Source organism: Argopecten irradians, chromosome 10 (assembly GCF_041381155.1).
Source record: "Argopecten irradians isolate NY chromosome 10, Ai_NY, whole genome shotgun sequence".
NCBI lineage: Eukaryota > Metazoa > Mollusca > Bivalvia > Pectinida > Pectinidae > Argopecten > Argopecten irradians.
In genome coordinates this window covers 36,694,949-36,718,592 of record NC_091143.1, presented here as the reverse complement: position 1 = coordinate 36,718,592, position 23,644 = coordinate 36,694,949, and the positions used below count along the sequence as shown (strand labels likewise).

At 36.0% G+C, this 23,644-nt stretch overlaps 2 protein-coding genes and 1 long non-coding RNA gene across 5 annotated transcripts; 1 reads left to right on the top strand and 2 right to left on the bottom strand.

Annotated features, from left to right (window-relative positions):
- The first annotated feature begins 560 nt into the window (after positions 1-560).
- On the top strand, positions 561-9,222 carry LOC138333798 (phosphorylated adapter RNA export protein-like). The gene is made up of 5 exons (XM_069282398.1): positions 561-679; positions 3,526-4,429; positions 5,517-5,608; positions 6,355-6,509; positions 8,515-9,222. The coding sequence occupies exons 1-5, from the start codon at positions 635-637 to the stop codon at positions 8,777-8,779; spliced, it is 1,461 nt and encodes a 486-aa protein (XP_069138499.1). The 5' UTR covers positions 561-634; the 3' UTR covers positions 8,780-9,222.
- A 2,076-nt stretch (positions 9,223-11,298) lies between these two features.
- On the bottom strand, positions 11,299-15,485 carry LOC138333800 (uncharacterized). The gene is made up of 2 exons (XR_011210031.1): positions 13,747-15,485; positions 11,299-12,960 (listed from the first exon to the last, which is right to left on the bottom strand). It is a non-coding gene; the product is annotated as an uncharacterized lncRNA (long non-coding RNA).
- Positions 15,486-15,496: 11 nt separating this feature from the next.
- On the bottom strand, positions 15,497-20,694 carry LOC138333799 (uncharacterized). Of its 3 annotated transcripts, XM_069282401.1 has the most exons (4): positions 20,637-20,664; positions 17,980-18,088; positions 16,915-17,617; positions 15,497-15,887 (listed from the first exon to the last, which is right to left on the bottom strand). In XM_069282401.1, the coding sequence occupies exons 3-4, from the start codon at positions 17,530-17,532 to the stop codon at positions 15,615-15,617; spliced, it is 891 nt and encodes a 296-aa protein (XP_069138502.1). In that variant the 5' UTR covers positions 17,533-17,617; positions 17,980-18,088; positions 20,637-20,664; the 3' UTR covers positions 15,497-15,614. The 3 variants fall into 3 exon arrangements, with proteins under 3 accessions (XP_069138502.1, XP_069138500.1, XP_069138501.1); XM_069282399.1 differs by lacking the exon at positions 17,980-18,088 and having other exon boundaries at positions 20,637-20,694; XM_069282400.1 differs by lacking the exons at positions 17,980-18,088; positions 20,637-20,664 and adding an exon at positions 20,032-20,629.
- Between the last annotated feature and the right edge of the window lie 2,950 nt (positions 20,695-23,644).

Here is a 23,644-nt window from a genome sequence, read left to right as displayed (position 1 = left end):
AAACTCAGTCTTCAAAATTCAATGCTTCAGTTTGCGGCCACCAATTTTTTTTTTTTTTTTATTATTTATTTTTTTACCCACTGAAATCCCATCAGCGTGCACGTGAATTCAATGCTTTGACGTCGGCTCATTATATAATCAAGCGGTTCAAATAACGCTTTTATAATGCGACGAACGTAATCTATTGCTCTTTATTTGCAAGCGTTCAAGTGATGGACCAACTTCTAATATAATCAGCTGACCAAAATCGGAATATCTGTTACGGAAATAAAAAAATCTTCCATCTCTTTTGTGGATTTCCTTCTCAAATGGGCATTAAGGGACAAGGATAGAGTGTCAATATATGAAAAAATAAACGGTTCCGTTATTTCGATGAATTGAACTTTTTAACAGTGCATAATTAATGGTTACTGATACAGGCCACTGATACATCTGATTGCGCCCTTTAAGGCCTTGACTTTGGTCACGTTAATTTTATAATGATTTATTATTATTTATTTATTATTTCCCAATTTATCAATCAATTTCAACCAATGTATACCGACTTGATCAAAGGGAGGGAATTCGAATAGGGCAGACGTTGCGTTGCGAACTCTTCAATCTAGAGGTAGGAAACGAAATTTTGCGCAAAAAAATGGCGGACTTAGAAGACGGTGAGATTCCTGATTCGGATGAAGAGGTTTGTTTTGTTCCGTCTACAAATTTTTCCTATGTTAAACTGTTCGACTACATATAGAAGTTTCTCAATACATTGTTAGCTCCCTATGCAGAATCGTAACTTGACACATTCATGTAAAAAAATTGTTTTGGTTTCAGCTTCGCATTACGCAGGCCTTGTACGACGTACGGAAAACGTACTGCAGTATCCCGGTTTCCGTCTGGTTTAGCTACTGATGTACCGGAAAAGATATCACCTTCTTACTGACTTTTCAGAAGGTGATATCTTTTCCGGTACAACAGTACTACGTAGCTGTTAGTGCACTACGTTTAAACTCGTAGTGCATGCATTATATTTAAACTAAGGTAAACTAGTAGTGCACTACATACTGACTTACATAATAATAGCAGGCAGCACACACACACACCGCCCCCAGCCCGGGTCATTAATCATACTAGAATTGGGCCTTAAGACGTACTGATACAGAGATACACTCAGAAAGTAGATACTGTTGTAGCGGAAAAATTATCACTTTCTGACTGACTGAAGGTGATATCTTTTCAGCTACAACAGTAGCTAATAAAACACCTACTTTGACAATGGGTCAAGGGTCTAATCAAAATACGCAAGTAATTTCTATCACGTCTGTCTTGTCTCAGATCAAATCCCCCTTTTTCCTTTCCCCGCCAAAACCGGACAAAGACAATGACAATGACCGCAAAACAGAAACGAGACAATACAAGGACACAAACATTGACTATGTCACTCAGGTAAACTGGACACACACAACTAGGAATAAACGAAAACGAATTAGTAAAAACCACCCTGTTACATTTAGATTATATTTAACCTTACAGAAAGATCTACTTTATATACAGTGGAATCTCCCGAAACCGATCATGGTCGGTGCATATAATTTCGGCCGGTTTAGAGAGGGTTCGGTTTGGAGAAGTGAACCGAATACCGATCATCACGATCCGGATTTAATCGATCGGAAGTCGTTATTTACGTTAGTGCACCGCATGTATGCCTAGTGTTCGTTAAAAACCGACCGATATTGATTGTTAATGTGAATGTTATCACAAAAGAGAGAATGAAACGTTTAAAAGGAATGGATTACAGCAAACTTGACTTTGTTACCGCTTATAAACGTAGTTTAGTTAGTTAGTTGCGTGAATGTTCTTGGGGATGTTCTCGTCTGCAACCTACATACGACCGATCGCTTTCGGTTACGTAAAGAATCAAATTATATGGTCTAATTAATTACACGATGACAGTCGATGCCGGTCATTATATGACATAGTCATTTTCTAAAACAATACATGGCTTCGGCTTCTTCATACAGATAATTTACGTTATCCGACAACTACATATGTAAATCATTTTTTTTTTTTTTAAACATGTGATTTGAATACGAAACTTTCTCTTACTAGCTTTGCTTGTTTTCCTACAGTAAACAAACCACGTGCACATGGTAGACCTTCGTTAGATATCTAAACAATAGGCATGATTAAATAATTACACCACCATCTCGGGTATAATTACCGTGTACCTTAGCTATAGCCTTCACATCTGTATACATGCCCAAGACATGGCATGCAACAACTATGGTACAGGTACGTGTGTATTTCACGGTCGGTTGATCAGACCTCAATGCAATCTATCGGTGTTGCTCAGGTAAGGCCGGTTTTCAGAAGTGTATTTTAGTTACATTTGACTATTCCGATCTCAAAATCGGTCCGGTATTCGGAATTGGGAGGGATCGGTTTTGGGAAGTTTTATATACTATTAATAAAGAGGAATTCATTCCGTACATGACATCCATGTTCGGTTTCTAGAGGTGATCGGTTTTGAGAAGGTTCGGTTTTGGGAGGTTCCACTGTATATATATATTGCTCATGACAAAACCAGCTAAAGTATAGTAAAGGTGGTCTAGAAGCCAATTAATGGCTTATATCTATAGGTTGAAGCTGGGGTAAAAATCAGGTACTGTAAAAAATTTAAACAATTAATACCGTATTCAACCCAATAAGCGCCCAGGGCGTTTAAAAAGATTAAAAAAGTTCTAAGACGAAATTAATGCAAATCTAAACAGTTTTTTGTCAAAATTTATGCCTGGGCAATTAAAATCAAGGTCTCAAAAATGGGGAGGGGCGTTTATAGGGACATGGGCGCTTATTGGGTCGAATACGGATAGTATGTCTCCAACTCTCTTTTACAATACATGTCTGAGTCGTTATTTTAATTATTCCAACTGATTATTGATTGCCGATATAATGTTAAATGTTTTATAGGGTACGACGTCGTGTATCGTCATGTTATTAATGTCAAACAGTCATTGTTTTGTGTAATGTGTAGGGGAAATGACCCCTAGCGCAAAGCTAGAAGATAAAGGTGGCTGTATCAGTTCACTGTTTATATTTAAAACCTGCTACAATCATATATTGATATACAATAGATATATGCATTGTTATGAAGAACATGAAGCATACACATTATTTAATGACAAGTATTAAAAAGCAAAGAACTATCTGAGACTGGTTTTTCTTGACACTAGACAGACATTATAATTAAGAAGGATATATGTAGATGTCTGGTGTAGGGCCAGAGTGCACTACAACAATGGGAATTCAACCTTTTTATGCAACTTCCTAGAGTTTTCATTGGCTGTCGTATCAAAATGTTACAACATTTGAGGGAGGAGTCGAATTCGGAAGCTTGAACGCAGTTCACTGTAGTATTATTGAACCTCACAACTGTTGTACTATATTCTTGAGTGAAATTGACACTTTTGACTGCTTTTTCACTTCACATGTACACTAATCATAGACATTATTGCTAAAACAAATTAATTTCTTACATTCCAGGTTCCATCCACTCTGCCTGATAGCAAGAAGCCAGACAATGTGTCGATGAATTTCCCCCACGCAGGTGGTGATATTCCATCGTCTCTGGCCATGGCCGTAAGACAACCCACATCACAGCCTCACAATAATCATATGTACCGTAACAAACCTTCTCATCCACCAGTAGATAGTGAAGATGACTCTTCAGACACCAGCGATGAAGATACTGATCTATGGCAGTGTAAAAAAGCCAAGTACTTCTCCAAACCAAGGGTTCAGAGTATGGACCTTGCTCATGAAATTACCTCCCCTCCCCGTGGAGTTAAGCCACCTTCTAATGACACAGACGAGGATCCCATTGACAGTCCACAAAAGAAGAGAAAGATTAACAATGTATGGGGTGCAGTCATAACAGAACAAGTTATCACACATTCGTTTAAAGCAAGTGCAAATGTTGATAAAAATGAGGATTGTGATGATGAAAGGGATGTAGAGTCGTATGATTATACAAAGGCTTATGAGGATGATAGACCAAGGTTAGAAGAACAGCGAACGATTGAAGCCCGCGAAAGTAACGATCCGTTTGAAAACGTTCTGGACACTATTGTGGAGTTGTATGATGGCGATACAAAAAAAGCTGATGTTGAAAGTAGAAAACGGAAAAGACCAGTGAAGGATAGATTGGGAAGAAAGGAACGTAAAAATGTTAAGGACAGATTAGGGGAAAGGGACCATCAAAATGTGAAAGAAAGAATAAATGTGAAAGAAACAATAGATGATAATGAACAAAAAGGTGTAAAAGACAGACTAGGCCAGATAGATCCCAACATTAGCAGAATTGATGAAGTGACGGACACCGACCCAGAGGAAAGAGTGATCAAGGCCATCACAGATATGTTAGATGAACCCAACACTGACCTGTTTGGTAAGCATGCACAGTATCTCAGGAAGAAGTAGTAAAAACAATAGAATAACTATATGGATATTGTAATTGGTAATTTAATTATTGATGGCAGTTTCTTTTAAAGTGAATAGTCGGGCAAAGAGAACCAGTCTAAATGCGTTCATTGGCCTTCCAAAAGTTCTCACATATTAATACGACGGCCAAGTTCTGCTTAGTTTCCCAGTTCTGACCATTAAAGTAAAGAAAAGTTGAAAGCATTGAAAGCGAGGCTGCGTGGAAATGTAACCACGGATATAGTGAGCCGGGAGGACGTTTTAGAATTTCCATACTTTAAATTAATTTCTTCGTATGCAGACAGATTTTGACGAGAGATTTTATTTTTCCATTTCATAAGAAATTATACTGGATACATTCACACCATTTTTACCGACTTTAGCCATCCTTGCCCGACTGTTCACTTTAATATGTGCTGCTTGATGTTTTAAGTGTCGTACACAAAATATTGTTTATTACATTTACCATATATGACCCAATAAGCGCCCAGGGCAATTGAAAAACTTAGAATAAATAAGGGTGTGTTCTTACAACCAAGTTGGACTAGCCTTTCGTAATTTTTTTGTACAAAGGAAGTAATAAATCATTTTTGCAAAAGAAATCAATAAAGAAATCCACACTTTTCATATTTTCAGCCCTAATTTGATTCAAGGTAAATGAAAATGAGGCTACACTGTAAATAAAGGGAAAGGGGCACTTATAGAGAATGGGGCGCTTATTGGGTCGATTACAGTATTTACATCAAATACAGAAATATGTCTGAAAGTTCCTCAATACCATTGTACCAAAATTGCTAAACATCAAATACTGAAGAAATTAAATGTTTTCGCATGTAATTGCTTCAATTCTTATTAAATATAAGTCCATTCATTCATATTTTGCAAACTTATAGCTGGGTTAAACAAATGTAGCTGATTTACCAACAAACTTAACAGGAAAAATGGATGAATAAAATGCATCTGATCTCCAGATTTTGTAGTTAGTCAATGCAAGAGCAACAGCAAACACATAATATGAATAAAACTCTTGTTACTGTTTCTTTTGTATTTAATAGGAAGAATAGTTAGTATTGTCGGGAGAAGTCTGGCCTTGAAGTTTGCTTATCAGACTAAGAATGTGGAGTCTGCTGGTGGTTTGTTGACAAATGTAGGAGTTCATTATGATTACCCAATCATTACTATTTACTGCAATCTCTTTTGGATTTGATTCCCGAAGCTATGAATTGAAATGGGAGCATATTCTATCATTGTATATTAATTAGAGAATTATAATTATCTTCCATATATGGATATAGGTATTGATTAAGATGATTGACATTATTTTACAAACAAAAATTTTGTTACATCATTGTTCTCATAAACACATGACTTATAATTACAAATATATAATTAAGGATTAATACTGGTAAGGACAGCTAACTCTGTAATATTTTCAGAATAGCATTACTTATGTAAATCCTGACCCATTCCATCCTGTTACGTTCTGACATTAACATTTCTAGTTTTCGTACAAACCATACTAAATCTCTTCATTATTTTAAGAAATAGGAAAAGATTCCTACACACTACTTGCCAATGTTTGTATGAGTATACACTTCAATACATATCTTAATTAAGTTTTATAAATTGTACTTCTATTTAGTCATATAATATTTATAATAATTTTCTCAAAGAAGACATATATGCGCATCTACCAGAATTAATAGCTGATTTTACTACCTAAGTTAATGATTCTACATGAACAGAACATTAATGTAAACATTTGAAAGCAGGGACATATTCATAGGTAGAAACAGTAACATATGACAGAAGTTTTAAATATTATTCTTTGATTTTTTGAAATAATATAATCTTAGTGAAATTAAGGTAGATGACTCACATGTATTGTTTTAGGATGGTGCTCGTAGACGGACCCCTGGTGGTGTTTATATACAACTGTTAAAGAAAAGTAAAGACGTCACAAAGGAACAGACAAAGGAAATATTTGCAGAAGAGGAACTGAAATATAAAAGAGAGCAAAGAAAAATGAAACGGGCAAAAAGACGAAGGTATTGTTAATCAAAAGACCATCTGGTGTTATTGGCAATACACTGTTATCATTGTATGTAGATTTTTATGGTTGATTAATCAATAAATCCGTAAACTTAACCATCAGTCATTGGTGTCCACAGTCTAAGGTGAAAAATAAGATTGATTAAATTTAATCTCAAAATGAATGTGGTCTTTATAATTAAGATTGATTTGAATTTACAAATTGACATTGCGCCTAGTGAAGTATTTTATTTTATGATATTGGTATGGTTGGTAAAATGTTGAAAAGCAATATACAGTGAAATTCAGTTAATACGAGCTCGAAGGGACCGAGATAAAACTTCGAGTTATCCGAGTGTTCGAATTAAGCGAGTTCTCATGTCTACTGACTATCTCTTTACTTGGTATATATAGTTTCATGTCATAAAAGGGACCCAAAAAAAAGAAGATGTCAAAATCACCGATGGTAGTTGCAAAATTATAACAAGAAAATCTAGATATATATAAAAGCCATTCTATGGCAGATTTATGAAAAAGAAATCGGCATTTTCGGTGATCTTGTTGTTCAAAAAATCTCATTTCGAGTTATACGAACGTTTTATGTATGATTTTTGTCATCGGACTCAAAATTTATTTCGTATTATCTGAGTTCTTCGAGTTTTCCGAATTCCAATTATCCGAGTTCTTTAAAAAAAATATAAAGAGGAAAATTGGCCGGGACTGTCAAAGTACTTCGTATTAAGCCGGATTGTCGAATTATCCGAGTTTGTATCAACCAAGTTCCACTGTAGGTTGGTTTTCTTAACTGCGGTGACCAAGTGTTTAAGATGTCCCAACATATTACCGCAAGCCCTCCACCTCTGGGTTGCGAGTTTAAAACTCATGCATGTGGGGTTGCCATGCACTAAGGGCTGTTCCAGCAATACATATATGGCACCCAGGGAAGGCACTTTAAACAAGAGGCCAATGGGCCTTAACGGTCATCTGACTATTGGCATAATACAACATAGTCATTTAAAGATTTTAGCCATTTCGATCCCTGTGACCTTGAATGAAGATCAAGGTCATTTTTTTAAAAACAAATATGGTAGCCCTTTATCCTAGCATGTCACAGGCCCAATATCAGGTTGCGAGACCTCTCAGTTATTCACAAAAAGTTATTTTAAGATTTTAGCCTATTTGACCCCTGTGACTATGGATGAAGGTCAAGGTCATTCATTTGAACAAACTTAGTAGCTCTTCTTCCAAGCATGTCACAGGCCCAATATCAGGTCTCTAGGCCTCCTAGTTATTCTCAAGAAGTTGTTTAAGGATTTTAACCTATTTGACCCCTGTGACCTTAAATGACAGTCAATTTTTCTTGCATTTACAAAAGAAAAAGTATATTACTTGGTTTTCCCAACAATAATGCCCTTCAAATACATACAGCATGTGGCAGGCATAATATGAGAACCATATGCATGAGCCTTTCGGTTCTTGAAAAGAAGTCATTTAAAGATTTTAGCCTATTTGACCCCTGTGACCATGAATGAAGGCCAAGGTCATTCATTTGAACAGACTTGGTAGTCCTTTATCCCAGCATGCTACATGCCTAATACCAGTACCCTGGGCCTTCTGGTCCTTGAGAAGAAGTCATGTAAAGATTTTAGCTTTTTTGACCCCTGTGACCTTGAATGAAGATCAAGGTCATTCATTTGAACAAACTTGATAGCCCTTTATCCCAGCATGTCAGGGGCCCAATATCAGGTCTCTAGGCCTATATTAAATTGCTTCTATATGCCATGGTCTCATTCACAAAAAAATAGATATATGTGGGGGTCAACAAATTAAAAATCGCTTCTATTGGTGAGTCTCCCAATTTCAAAATGCCTTCCCCCCCTACCATATATGTTTTGTGGAACAGCCCTAATTAATAACTGCAGCCTTGTGGTTTTTTTTATCATTAGCAACACTTATATAGTAATTATCGGTAGTTATTTTAAGGATTTTAATATTGAATTTTGATAACTTTGTCATTTGTAGACAAGTTCAGCTGAGAAGTATGTTACCACAGTCGAAATACTCGTCTCAGAAGTCTAAAGGAGACCAGAAACAGGATGTAGAAATGGGTAATGAGAACATGCCAGAAGTCAATGATTGTAACGATGACAGTGACAACGAGGAAGGCCAACTTGACATCTCTCAGGAAATTGAGGCAGCTAAACTTCAGCAGGAAGATGCTCGGAAAATGGACGATTTCGAATTTTCATTAAATGATTCTGTGGATGTGGACATTGAACTAGGATAGTGATACTGAGGGCATTGAATGATATCACATGAGCACTCTTTAATATACTAAGCTTTATTAAGGTCACAAAGAGGGTTTATATTGTTTACTAATGTTTTCAAATACATTTGTTTTTGTTGCTATGAATTGAATGAACACAGAGATTATCAAAAATTAATATTAAATAATTATATTAGCACAGGGATGTCATTATTATAATCAACTGATTTCTTATTTACATACCACATTTTTTTTAAAATTTCATTCCTTCTTTTACATGACTATAGCTTTCTTATTTTGATTTGTTCGTTTTCTTTTCATTTCAATAATGTTATTATTTCGTTTTGTTTTATTTAATTTGTCGACTATGAAATCCCTGAATGGAATATGAAATCATTCTGACTGTTAGCGAGTTGAGCAAGGAGAGAAGGGTTACAGAAGAACCAATAAAATTATAGATAATAGTTATCTTTAATGACTTTTTGTTTTTAATTTATAAATTTATATAATACATACATTGTAATATATTAGACCCAGAAAGTGTCCAGAGTGAGTAAAAAAAAAAAAAATGAAAAAAGAAGGGGCACTTAATAATAAGAGCATTTGGTCTTCCATCTCATAAAATGCACAAAGTATGATGTAAGTAATTGGTTTACAAAATAAATCATGTAGAGAAAACTGCATGGTTTTCATAGTTTCAGTCTGTATTTATATATAATTTAGTGCCAATGTACAATGTAAGTGAAATCGAGGCCTCCGAAACAATGAGGGACTTTTATTAAGATGGGGATGCCAATCTGATAAAAATCAGCTGTTTGATACTCCGCTAACTTCGTGTAGTGGAGCACGAAGTTAGCGGAGTATCAAACAGCTGATTTTTATCAGATTGATGGGGATGCCTACTCGTAATTTACGGTGTATGACTTCATGAATTATTAAAAAAAAGAAGGATTTGTTACTTTTTGAGACTTTTTTTTATGTTTAATTGTTTTACATCTGTTTAAAAGCTAGGCCTGGGTCATTTAAAGATGTGTTAAAACTTCAGTGTGGAAGTCTGCGATCATTATCGACGTAGTCAACAATTGATCATGTTTTTAATCAGATATAGTTGTCATTATTGGCATTCTATAGATAATAAATACTTTCACAATAGTAAACTGCATTAATGAAATGCGCTTTATTTAGTTTCGTTAGTTTTAAATAAAAATTGATACTTTGAACATTTATTCAATTTATAGAATCTGATACTCTTCTGAATAGTACTTGCACTGTAGTATATAATTTATTTATTGGTCCAGTGAAAATTATAAATCTTCATTATTTTTTACTGTTAAAGATATTGATAATAGTAGAAACAGATATTTTAAATATTGCAAATTGCCTTCTAACCTGCCAAAGACGACATATTTAATTAATGTTTGCCACTCAAAGGGCAAATATCAAATACAAAAATGTAATTTTGTCCCCATCTCAGCACCTCCAGATGTTCATGATCAAATGTGACCTAAAACCATGTCAGAATAGATTATCAATGAGAGATTGATATTGGGAGAATGAAGGTCAAAGTCATTACTTTGATCAAACTTGGTATTTAACCCTTCATCCCAGCATGCTACAGGCCAAACTCTGGTTTTCTTCAGTTAATATTACCAGTGAGAAAATCACATTTGAGCTCATTTGGCTCATCGGTCCTTGAATAAACTAGTTCAAGGTCGTTAATTTAAACAGATTTCAGATATGGTAGCCCTTTTATTTGAGAATTCAAGCTTGCTACACTTACAGTATCTGGTTTCTCTGCCTCTCTTCTATGGAGAAGAAATTGTAGAAACAATTATGCCAATAACCTTGAATGGAGGTCAAGGTTTATTATAAAGAACAAACTTAGTAAACCCATTCTCAAGATTAGACCCGGCCCTCTTGCCCATTGTCAACTAGGTGACGATGTCAGCAAACGCTTCATATGGTCTTGAAACGCTTCATATGGTCTTGAAAGGAGATAAAAAACAATATAAAAACAAATTATTTAAATTTATTTAAAGTGTTAATCTCATTCATGGCACACATTTCTGCATATGGTAAAGGTGATTTTAAAGTAGATAATTATTATTAAAGTACAATTTGCATTCTCAGTAAGATAATTGTGGTTTTATATGCCTGATGGTTTTCTTTTAAAATGCCTAAGTGGATATTTAGAACCATTAAAAAAATCACGCAAACGATATATATAAATATTCACAATACTTCTTTCCGCATGATTGCATTATAATTGAATATTAGCGTAATGTGAATCCTTGTAAGAAAGATGATGACTTCACGACTCTCGCATAGTTTACTTTAGCTTTCGCACTTGCTCTAACCTGACTCTCACATCTTCTCTCACTCCCTTTACCGGATATTCTATTTTTCTCTAACCTTTCACTTTTATCTATACCTTTATCTATATATAGTAGTCTATTTGACACGCGCCCACGACTGTCTTGCTTGCCTCCACTTCCTCTCTATTCTCTAACTCCCTCTTCCTGTCTTTTCCTGTTCCCCCCCCCCCCCCCTCATTTTTTTTTCTTCCGCTCTCTCTTGCTTTCTTTTCCCTCTTACCTTCTCTCGTTCTGTCTTTTTTTTTTTCCCTTCCCCCTCTCGCTTTATGTATTTCTCTCTATCTTTCTGTATTTTCTCTCCACCCCCTGTCTCTCTCTCTACGGTGCTCATTACTCTCACTCCCCTAGCCTCCTCTCTATCTCGTTTCTCCTCTCTTTCTCTCTATCTCTGTCTGAAACAATTCCTGTTAGAAACAATGAGACGTGTTATTGTTAAAGATATATGAAAGATATACACATGTTATATACCATTGTCGCATTGGGACCATATATGCATAGAGAATGACCTTAGTCCTGAGTGCTGAAAAAAAAAGCCTAAGTACAAAATATAAGTTGCTCTGAATCCAAAGCTGTTACATTGATAAAAAAAAACCATAATACAAAATCAAACCAATCAACCAGTCCAACAGTTGTTATTAAAATCAAAATTTAATTAAAATAAAATCAAAAACTGACAGACAGGTCTAAAAAGAAATTGGGAAATTGGTATCTTTAAAAGTGCAATGTATGATGACAAGGCAATATTTTCAGATGAAAAGATACGATGTAAATGTATCTTGAGATTCCAACAAAAGTACAGTTGTTTAGCCAGTTGCAAATAGGTTTCCATGTCGGTGTTGCTTGAAGTTGTCCCATAGACTAAAATCGACTAAATGTGAATGGATTTAGTAAAAATACGTCATAACTCTGTAATTACATTAAATTTATTTTCCAATGTCCGGAGTTGCACCATATATCCAGCCAAAGACAACAGGCTAGGGCTATTTTGCCATTTTTTAAGAGATTTACGAGTTCCGAAAAAGGGGATAACTCTTCTATGCTTATTTGTTTATGCCACATAATTCATAACAAGAGGCCCAGAGGGCCTGTATCGCTCACCTGGTTTGTTATGCCAAGTAATGATCTGAATACAGGTTCATTGTTTCTTTTCTGAAGGAATTTTAATATTAACCTCTAAATTCCCTATTGGGCCCTATTTATAGGATTTACCTCTATTTCCCGTATTGGGCCCCACCCGTCCTGCCCCCGGGGTGTCAGAGCCAAAATTTATAAAGTTCTGTTCCCCTTCTCCCAAGGATGTTTGTGGCCAAATTTGGTTACAATCCATGTAGAACTCTATGACAAGTAGCGATTTAAAGGATTTCCCCTATTGGGCCCCGCCCCTCCTGCCCCCGGGTGGTCAGAGCCAAAATTTATACAAGTTCTGTTTCCCTTCCCCAAAGGATGTTTGTGGCCAAATTTGGTTACAATTCATGTAGAACTCTATGACTAGTAGCGATTCAAAGGAATAACCTCTATTTTTACTATTAGGCCCCGCCCTTCCTGCCCCTGGGGGACCAGAGCCAAAATTTATACAAGTTCTGTTCCCCTTCCCCCAAGGATGTTTGTGGTTTACATTTGGTTACATTCCATTCAGAACTCTATGACTAGTAGCAATTTAAAGGATTTACCTCTATTTCCCTTATTGGGCCCCGCCCCTCCTGCCCCCGGGGGACCAGAACCAAAATTTATACAAGTTCTGTTCCCCTTCCCCCAAGGATGTCTGTGGCTAATTTTGGTTACAATCCATGCAGAACTCTAGGACAAATAGCGATTTAAAGGATTTAGCTCTATTATCCCTATTTGGCCCCGCCCCTCCAGCCCCCGTGGGGCCAGAGCCAAAATTTATACAAGTTCTGTTCCCCTTCCCCTAAGGATGTTTGTGGCTAAATTTGGTTACATTCCATTCAGAACTCTATGACTAGTAGCGATTTAAAGAATTTACCTCTATTATCCCTATTTGGCCCTGCCCCTCCAGCCCCCGGGGGGCAAGAGCCAAAATTTATACAAGTTCTGTTCCCATTCCCCCAAGGATGTTTGTGGCTAATTTTGGTTACAATCCATGAAGAACTCTATGACAAGTAGCGATTTAAAGGATTTACCTCTATTTCCCCTATTGGGCCAAGCCTCTCCTGCCCCCGGGGGTTCAGAGCCAAAATTTATACAAGTTTTGTTCCCCTTCACCCAAGGATGTTTGTGGCCAAATTTGGTTACAATCCATGTAGAACTCTATGACTAGTAGCGATTTAAAGGATTAACCTCTATTTCCCCTATTGGGCCCCACCCCTCCTGCCCCCGGGGGACCAGAGTCAAAATTTATACAATTTCTGTTTCCCTTCCCCCAAGGATGACTGTGGCCAAATTTGGTTACATTCCATTCAAAACTCTATGACTAGTAGCGATTTAAAGAATTTACCTCTATTTCCCCTATTGGGCCCCGCCCCTCCAGCCCCCGGGGGGCCAGAGCCAAAATTTATACAGTTCTGTTTCCCTTCCCCAAAGGATGTTTGTGGCCAAATTTGGTTACATTCCATTCAGAACTCTATGACTAGTAGCGCGATTTAAAGAATTTACCTCTATTATCCCTATTGGGCCCCGCCCCTCCAGCCCCCGGGGCCAGAGCCAAAATTTATACAAGTTCTGTTTCCCCTCCCCCAAGGATGTTTGTGGCCAAATTTGGTTACAATTCGTGTAGAACTCTATGACAAGTAGCGATTTAAAGGATTTACCTCTATTTCCCCTATTGGGCCCCGCCCCTCCTGCCCCCCGGGGACCAGAGCCAAAATTTATAGAAGTTCTGTTTCCCTTCCCCCAAGGATGTTTGTAGCCAAATTTGGTTACATTCCATTCAAAACTCTATGACTAGTAGCGATTTAAAGAATTTACCTCTATTTCCCCTATTGGGCCCCGCCCCGCCCCTCCTGCCCCCGGGGGGTCAGAGCCAAAATTTATACAAGTTCTGTTCCCCCTCCATCAAGGATGTTTGTGGCCAAATTTGGTTACAATCCATGCAGAACTTTAGGACAAGTAGCGATTTATAGGATTTACCTCTATTTCCCCTATTGGGCCCCGCCCCTCCTGCCCCCGGGGGATCAGAGCCAAAATTTATACAAGTTCTGTTCCCCCTCCCCCAAGGATCTTTGTGGCCAAATTTGGTTACAATCCATGCAGAACTCTAGGACAAGTAGCGATTTATAGGATTTACATCTATTTCCCCTATTGGGCCCCGCCCCTCCTGCCCCCGGGGGGTCAGAGCCAAAATTTATACAAGCTCTGTTCCCCTTCCCCCAAGGATGTTTGTGGCCAAATTTAGTTACAATCCATGCAGAACTCTATGACTAGTAGCGATTTAAAGGAAATGTTGACGGACAGACGGACGACGGACGGACGGACGGACGGACGGACGGACGGACGACGGACGACGGACGACGGACGACGCGCCATGACATAAGCTCACCGGCCCTTCGGGCCAGGTGAGATAATTCATAAAAATGATATTTAAATAACTGTAGAAGTTAAAAGGACGTTGAATATTACAAAAAAAACAAAGCAGACACAACATTTGTTCAACAAAACCATTTTCAGCGGACGACACCTTCGGCAATATTGGTAGAAAACGTTTCAGAGACCACGACTTACAGTACAATGGTGTCCAAAACGCCATAAGGAAAAATATCCTCTATTGCAGTGTAAAATATTCATAGAAAGAAAAAGATTACTTGAACTTTGAGAAAATAAGTCAAGGTACATAACAGGTTCCAGGTATCAATGGAAAATCATACAGTTTTAATTTATTACGAGTAATCATATATTTGGAACTGGCTAAAATTCGGAACTGGCAAAAATGATAATTAAAAAATACATAATAAAGTAGAATAAAAAAAATGATAAAATAATCACAAAATGTGACATAACTGTTTATACCTATTGCAAAAGCAGATACCGGTAACTCTGTAATATAAGAAAGGTTAATTTCGGAAGTATTCACCACAAATTAAAGAGAAAAAATAAAACTAAGAAAAAAACGTTTGTCACCTACCACTTTAAGTCACATAGATGTGATTTTGGGGTGATTAAAATCTGTGGATTTAAAATTGAATGGAAACACCTTTGAATTTGTTTGTGCAAGAACTGTTATTTTGATATCAATTTGCGGAGATAACAAAATTTTAAAAAACAAATTCCATGCAAAAGAAAGATTTGGTTTACAGAATTTATATTCATAATATATGTATAATTTCAAAATCGTTATGTCTAAAACTGGTTTATGATTTTACTGGAAAAAAAAAGTCTGCTTATATGTTTTGCACGTTCTATAGTTCTATAGACAACACATCCCACTGAATATTGCTAAAAGCAGAAAATATCACCACTGCAGTCAAGAAGAACTCTATTCATCAGACTTTTGATTTTCTGATAGTCGTAATTTCTTCTTCTCTATATCATTGTCTATGCTCTCTAATAAGAGACTCACTGTAATGTTTGAGGACAGGGGGAACCACATAAGGGACACCCATCAGAAAATCGTATGTAAACCAACTATTAGGGTTGGCTGACACACCATACTCTCCTTTGGAATTACGTCTTAAAAGGTTCACAACACGAATCTGGCCTTCACTGGGAAATAAACTACTTCGGACTGGGATTGTCCGTAGGCCTCTGGCAGCTTCAAAGTCAAAAACAGGTTTATTCAACATCTTCCTTTGTCTTGCCTCCTGGAAATAAAGTTAAATATTTTTGTAGTAAAAAAATTAAAGTAAATTATAATTATAAGGTGAAAATCATAATTCCATCATTTTTACACACTTTTTAAATAGTGTTAATGCATTTATTTCTTACATGTGCAAATTATGAAAGGAACTCGTCCAATTATGTACAGGGTTTAGACAAGGACTTCCAGGTTAGTGACAAATTAATTATATGGGATGTATTTGGAATTAAAATGTTGATATACAGTACATGTATTATGTATTCTAAATTTGACTAAAAGTAAGACTAGTCTTTGACTCATTTTGTCTTCAAGTTTAAATAAAGACTAAAAATATTTTCATTATGATAGCAATGAATGTATTTCTATTTCTGCAAATTTCATATGATTTGTACAAGTAACATATATTTTCAGAAGGTTTCCAACACATTTGGTTGAAGAAAAACACTTAAATCTGTTTTATCAAATACAATTATTTTCTCCTCATATCCATAGATCACAAAGTAAATTAATTGATTGAACATAAGGTGATACATGTAACAATTAATTGATTACAATAATCATAAGGATATGAAAATTGATTAATTATTAATTAAGTCTCATTCACAGGTCTGTATATTGAATTATATATCAATAAAGCAAATATCAAGGGATCAGTTAAATGTAAGTACATTCTTTGTACTTTGACAATACACAATACGATATTCGACCCAATAAGCGCCCATGTCAATATAAGCGCCCTTCCCCCTTTTTGAGGCCTCAATTTCAATTGCCCAGGCATAAATAAAGCCCCAAACTACACATATCTGTATAGATTTGCAAAAACTTTGTCTTATTAGCACCTTTTAACTAAAAAAAAAAAAATTAACACCTTGAACACTTATTTGGTTGAATACGGCAAGGTCCTTCTTTGTACTTTATATTCCATTTTCCCACACTTTTTAGTACAAAATTTGGATTTTTACTTGGGAAAACAGCATGCAGAAAAACAGAAATGTAATTGAACTGTACTTAAATCTGATCATATAATTTACCTTAAGTACATGGCAGAATGTAGTTAGACAGGTGGAGATGTACTTCCAGTATGTGGGCTGGAAGTAAACTCGATTAAGAAGGACCTCCTTAGTTTTTGTGCACACCGCCATGAAGTCACACCAGGGAACTCCTGCCATGTACATCTGTCCTTGTATCTGTGCCATGTAGTACCGTGGAATTTTCCCCCACTTGTCACCATAGCCAAATAAGTTATGTATTGGAGCTTTAAACTCACAAACACCAATAACTTTGCCTGATTTGTTAGTTATGACGGCATCAGGTGTAGCACCTAACAATCCTTTCAACATGTCATTCTCCCGCGGCACCCAAAAACCTGATTCTCGAATTTGGTGGGCTTCGTTATTTCCCATCAATAAATGGTAGGCTTCAGATATAACAGCCTCTGTATCTATCCCATGTTTTTGATTGGCTGTTTGTTCAGATTCCTCTTCTTCAGGTTCAACATCCTCTAACTCGGAGCTTAGAAGATAACTCAAGAAATCAAATGGTCGTCCTCTTCCCACTCCCAATGCCTCCCCAAATCTGGATGCTGTCAGGATCACATTTTTTCTCTCTTGGAACCATTCTTTTGATCTTTGTTTAACATCTATCTCCATTTTGCTATAGACAGTCAGCCGGACTATAAACTAATAACATGTAGGATGGTTTACATCAGTTTACCTTCCATACACCTCAGTTGACCTACAGAAAAAAAAAAAAATCAAAAAAGATTAATAAAATATTGCGAATCAATAAAGATCTTTATAAATAATAAGGAGGGAGGGGTCAAATGTCATATTATACAGCTCTATTGATGTAGAGGAAAATGATGTCAACTCAAACTGTTCATATCTTTTTTCGACTGTAAGTTAATAATTATATAAAGTGTATAATAAAATGAGTGAAACATCACAATGATTATGTACATTACTAGTAGATCTATGGACAAACAAATGCAACTTTACATGTGTATGTCACTGGGACCTGGAAATTACACATACCCCTGGTAGTTAACATTTGATTTTGTCTGGACCTATCCCAGCTTGAACGTCTTATATACCTACATCCCAATAGTCCGAAGACCCGTTAGTCTGAAGGCCCTTTAGTCCGAAGCCCATTAGTCCTAAGGCCAATTAGTCCAAAGGCCCAATAGTCCGAAAACAGATAATATAACTGGAATTTAGATGCGAACAGTTCTCGAAATGAAACAAACGTTTATTTCAGTTTTCGATTCAAAAGATTTGTTGTAAATTTGTTTAGGTATACTTACATGTATGTGACTATATATTTGATATGAAAAATGATTATAAACAATGAAATGTTGCGTATCTAAAAAAAAAGAGCATAATCTTCAAATACATGAACGTATCTGATATAAAAGAGTATATGCATTTTATATGGACAATGCAATCCAGTTTAACATCTTCCCCCAAAATATTATGCGGACCACTTCCGTCATTAAGGGTAGAATAAACAAGTCAAAGAAAGGGGAAGGAATCTCAAAAACAAGTCGTTAAATACATGTACATATTGTACAATATAACGACATTTACAGGTACAATCAAGGTCATGTTTCGGTAAGATTTGATTATATACATCATTTATTCATGAAGCAACGTTAATCCTAATGCAATCAAATTTACAGTGTACATAAGGCTTACAATCGGACATCTTAAAGCTTGTATGTTTGTAAGATAATTCATAGAACTATCCTTGTAAGATGTCTTATAAAATATAACATATATATTTTTTTATTATTAATTTTCTTTTGATGTAATTTTAACCTTACAATGCTCCATGAAGAACTGACAACTTGCCGTCCATAGAAATTGTCAGATCAGGCAGTGCAGAAAATTTTTTCATGAAAATACAACTGTATGTTTATTATAACAACTATATAACTTGCAATATTTACTAATTTTCGGCCTAACTGGCCTTCGGACTATTGGGCCTTCGAACTATTGGACCTTCGGACTAACTGGCCTTCGAACTATTAGGCCGCAGGGATATAAGGGTATCACCTAACCAAGTGGCGATATTGATGATCATTAGAAATTTTAGCAGGTCCTACATTTAGGAATTACATTCTATATATTTATATTTTTTTTATATAATTTTTATCAATTTAAAGGGACATGAACCTAAATAAACATATAAATTTGCGTAAAATACATATTTAAGATGTGTCAGATACCTTCCTAAGTAAAATGTATCAGTTATTGTGCAAATGTGTCAAATAAAAAAAATATCATGGAAATTCCATCTTTCTGTATTTTGAACCGACCTGGTCGAATTTTGCAGGCTGCTGTGTGATAAAAATAGTAGTGTTGAACTTTAGTGACCTCCCACAATTTAAATGAGCGTAAACAAAATGGTGGGTCGAAAACGTGGGTGGAGCGAACATAAACAAATTCCAATAGAAAACGGATTACAACAAGATTCAGTAACATGCGCGATTGAGAAAGTAGGTGAATATAAATGGATCGCTGCAATGCAAGAGACGGGAGCAACTTCCCACTTTATACTTGCGTAATGTACATATGTGCAATTAGGTCAAGAACTTCCCTTCGCGGTGCACTGTCGAATGAAAAGTCTCTTTTGACCTTTGACTTATCATTCTTACACTAAACACAAATTGTTTTATTTCGGATATTGACAAATATTATGGCTCATATTTCATATGTCAACGAACGTAAATTAAAAATTATCTTTAAATGTGGAAAACTAATATTTCTTGTCGTGTCTATTTTTATCAATTTTGGGATAGGTAATGTTTTCCTGTTGTATTAGATAACCAATCATTGTAATAAAATATTCAATAAACATCTGAAAACCATATCTAAGCATACAGAACAACTTATTTTAGGTTCATGTCCCTTTAAATTTGACCAAAAAAACATCTTAAGAATTATCAATGAACACTAGAGTTACAAATACATGTAACCAGAAATTAATATCATTTTCTTCAATGCCACAATAACCAAAGGTATCAAGATTTTAATAAAATAAATTGTATGCAGATGTACAGTACTCATAAGATAAATAATTTTGCAATATGGCTGTGCATTTTTCTTATTCCACTTATACAGGTATTGACAAAATGCAATGTAATTTACCTGAGAGTCATGTATATCTGTTCAGAAATTGGCATCACAATCGAATGCTTGGCTATAAATAGTAACAGGGAATTTCAAAGTTTTCAGTGGTCAAAGGGAATTTCCGGATTTGTTATTGTCTTAACTTCAAAATTAATTAAAAAAGGCAACTGGTAGTGAATTTCAGCTTATATAACAAAACACCCCTGGGAGATATCACCTTTCTCGGATTAAACAATTCTCAAAATTCTCAAATGGTTAAAAATAGTAATTAGTAGAAACGTTTATTCAGCTTTTAGACATCTAGAATATCTTGTGTATATACTATCTGCTTCAGAATCGTACACATTCTTAAATATTTGATATTGTATATTTACAACTCAATATTTTTCATAAAATAATATCCAATATGATTACCAATATCACAACTACAAAACGTTAGCTCCTTGCTGGCTGGCTAATTACTGTTACCTGATTAGATTTTAGGCTATCAATTAACGTCTGTCAAAAAGTCTGTCATGTGGCTTAATATCGAAAAAGTTTGAGAAAATAATATCGACTTTTCAAAAATGTTAGATATTCTAGTGCTTGTTTTCTTATATTCTATGCATCGTGTAAGAGTTTACCTAAATCATCACATTTTTCACGAAAACTGCAGAAAAGTGTTTCGTATTTTCGTACCTCCGGAAGTAGAGAGTTCTGAAGGGTACCGGCCTGACTAAGTATAGGATCGGGCCGTGGTAATACAGAACCGGACATGACACAGTACTAGTAAGGAGGAGAACCCGTACCCATTCAATTCGAATATGTCTACAATTTGTCCAACTTGTACTCGTCATTTTTATTTATATTTTATTAAACCAAATTACTATCTAATAACAATATTTCCAATGCATAGGTTTTTTTTCATTTTACAAACACAAATAAGAGCTAAAAATTATTTCAGCAATACTGACAAAATCATTATATTTACATTCATTGCACTGAAATGAACACCCAGTGTATGGTCACACCTATCCTCGATACTCCGGGTTCCGATCACTTACGATATCTACACCCCTGGACTATCTTATCGTAAAACTGGAGGCAACAGAACAGGTAATTTAATGTACATCAAAAGAGCCGTACAACGGTACACTGTGGTTGACTATGTGGCTTTGAAGTTGGGCGTCGCTCTCTCTGTAGTCTTCAAAGGAAATCTTTGCTGGTCTGTGATTGGTCAAATATTTTCAGCTGAGCTGTCTTCAATTTCACTATGAAATAGTCCAGGGGTGTAGAGATCGCAAGTGATCGGAACCCCTGGAATATCGAGGATGAGTCACACCACGTAGCTAAGCAATGGTTTACAATTCCATTTCATTAAAGTGACTTCTGCAGTATGTATATATTTCCATCTAAACACATATAATGCATAAAAATCAAGACTACATTTTGTAAGTTTCGCGGTGCATAAATTCTGTGTTGTAACTAATTATATAATATTTATAAGACATCAAACAAATTCCAGTTAAAACGGCCCCACTGTAAAAATGGCCCCAGTCAGAACGGCCCCAATGCAATAACGGCCCCAGTCAGAACGGCCCCATTTAAAACGGCCCCGTAACAATATAAATATATGGTATTAGATTTATATATTAACATATTAATTTATATTATGTAATAATATTACATTATGTCTTGTTAATTAATATGTGTATGCATAAAATTATTTTCTTTTATGAAATTCATGGTAGACTACAAACAAAAAGTGGTAAATATAAAAAGTACATTTTATTTATTGAATTTTATATATTTTATTAGAGGGTGTCTGCCAACACTGAACCTGCCTCCGCAGTTTCACGTGTTGCCCAGCTCTTGCCACGTGGAGGCCCTCTGCAAGAGCCACACGATTATATATAGTCATGTAAGGACGGCCTCCCATGTATGCGGTGTGTTGCATGTATGTTGTGCGAGGTGCGTGTTTTGGGAGACTGTGGTATGTTGTGTCTTCTTGTATAGTGGAACTGTTGTCCTTTTTATAGTGCTATATCACTGAAGCATGCCGCCAAAGACACCAAGCAACACACTCCACCCGGTCACATTATACTGACAACGGGCGAACCTGTCGTCCCACTCCCTGTATGCTGAGCGCTTAGCAGGAGCAAAAACTACCACTTTAATAGACTTTGGTCTGTCTCGGCCAGGGGACAGAACTCAGAGCCTTCCTCACAAGGGCGAACGCTCAACTCAAGGCCAAAAGTGAAGCGGTACCAAGGGCGACATTAGGAAAGAGAAAGTCATTTAGGAAGAATAGAAAAGATAATATGCTAACTTTAGTCGCCTTTTACGATCATGCAATAGGGGCAGCAGGTACAATTCTAACGCCCTACTTGCAGGGCAATTTTAGTCCTAGGAAACGGATCTAAGTGTTGTATCAGTAAAGCACACCAAAACCTAACCTTATTAGGGACACCCTTTTTCCCTCTGTCATGTCCAGAGTCATGTAAATGCAATAGGATTCATAGATTCAACATTTAATATGAATCATTGGACGTTCCTATACTTACTGTCAGCTTGGAAGTGGTCCAGTATAGATTCGACAGCCTGGCCCTTTTACCTTTGACAATGTCAAATTAGGAAAACTCTTCCCATTTCAGTACCGTCTCCTCCCCTGATTGGTTGTTCCGCTGACCCTTCAAGATCCTGGCTGCCGCGATTGTAGGCATGCTCATACCATCCCCAATGAAAACGATAATGTTTTTGGCCAAGTTGAAGTTTTGCTCAACTTTCAACTCCTTTGCGAGTATGTCTCGTGCCATCTGTTCCCAATCAGTTGCGGAAATCACAAATATACAAAAATAGCATCATCATTAGTTTGTACAAAAACCGAATTGTTCGCGGAATTATATAACTTTTTGTTCGATATATTTGAATATTGAAATCAGTTGTCAACGTAATGATTGGTTTTTTAATCATGTTTCGTGAACTGATAATCCAATTCATTTCTGAGTCAAAAACAAAGATAAGATAATGAGGTGTTGTCGCTAAACTCAATTTAGTAGCATATAGTTTTGATATGAAAGTGCAAAAATGATCAAAATCAAACTGAGGATTTAGAGTTAAATAGCAATATAAATGACATGATGTGAAATGTTTAGGTTATAGTAACTGTATTGATTAATAATGCTAACATATAATACCTTAAAATTGACATTTTTCCCGTAGGTTTATTTCTTCAAGTTAAACCATCTCAGACTCAGGCAATTGAATGGTGCAGCATCCTATCTCAGAAGTGAAATTGATTGGTTACCACTGTCTTGTCAACAAAGAAATACCACAATATAGTGTTATATAGGGGTGAACTATTCCTAACGGGGATAATTTCGCCTTAGTACTTATGCATAAAACTTACGCATAAAACAAAGCTATATTCCATAAACAGATAATTAATTTTTCTTTGTTTTTGACTTTCTGATTGGCCTATTTTTTTTTTTTTTTTTTTTTTTCATTCCACAATGAAAAACATCCGGAAATGGCGCGGAAATCCGACGTTAACGTGACGTCACAATAGAAAAATTTACGTTGCGTATTGATTTGGTAAAAATAATCCTTGGGAAATCAATGGAATCGTACATGGCCGAACACATTTCATTTT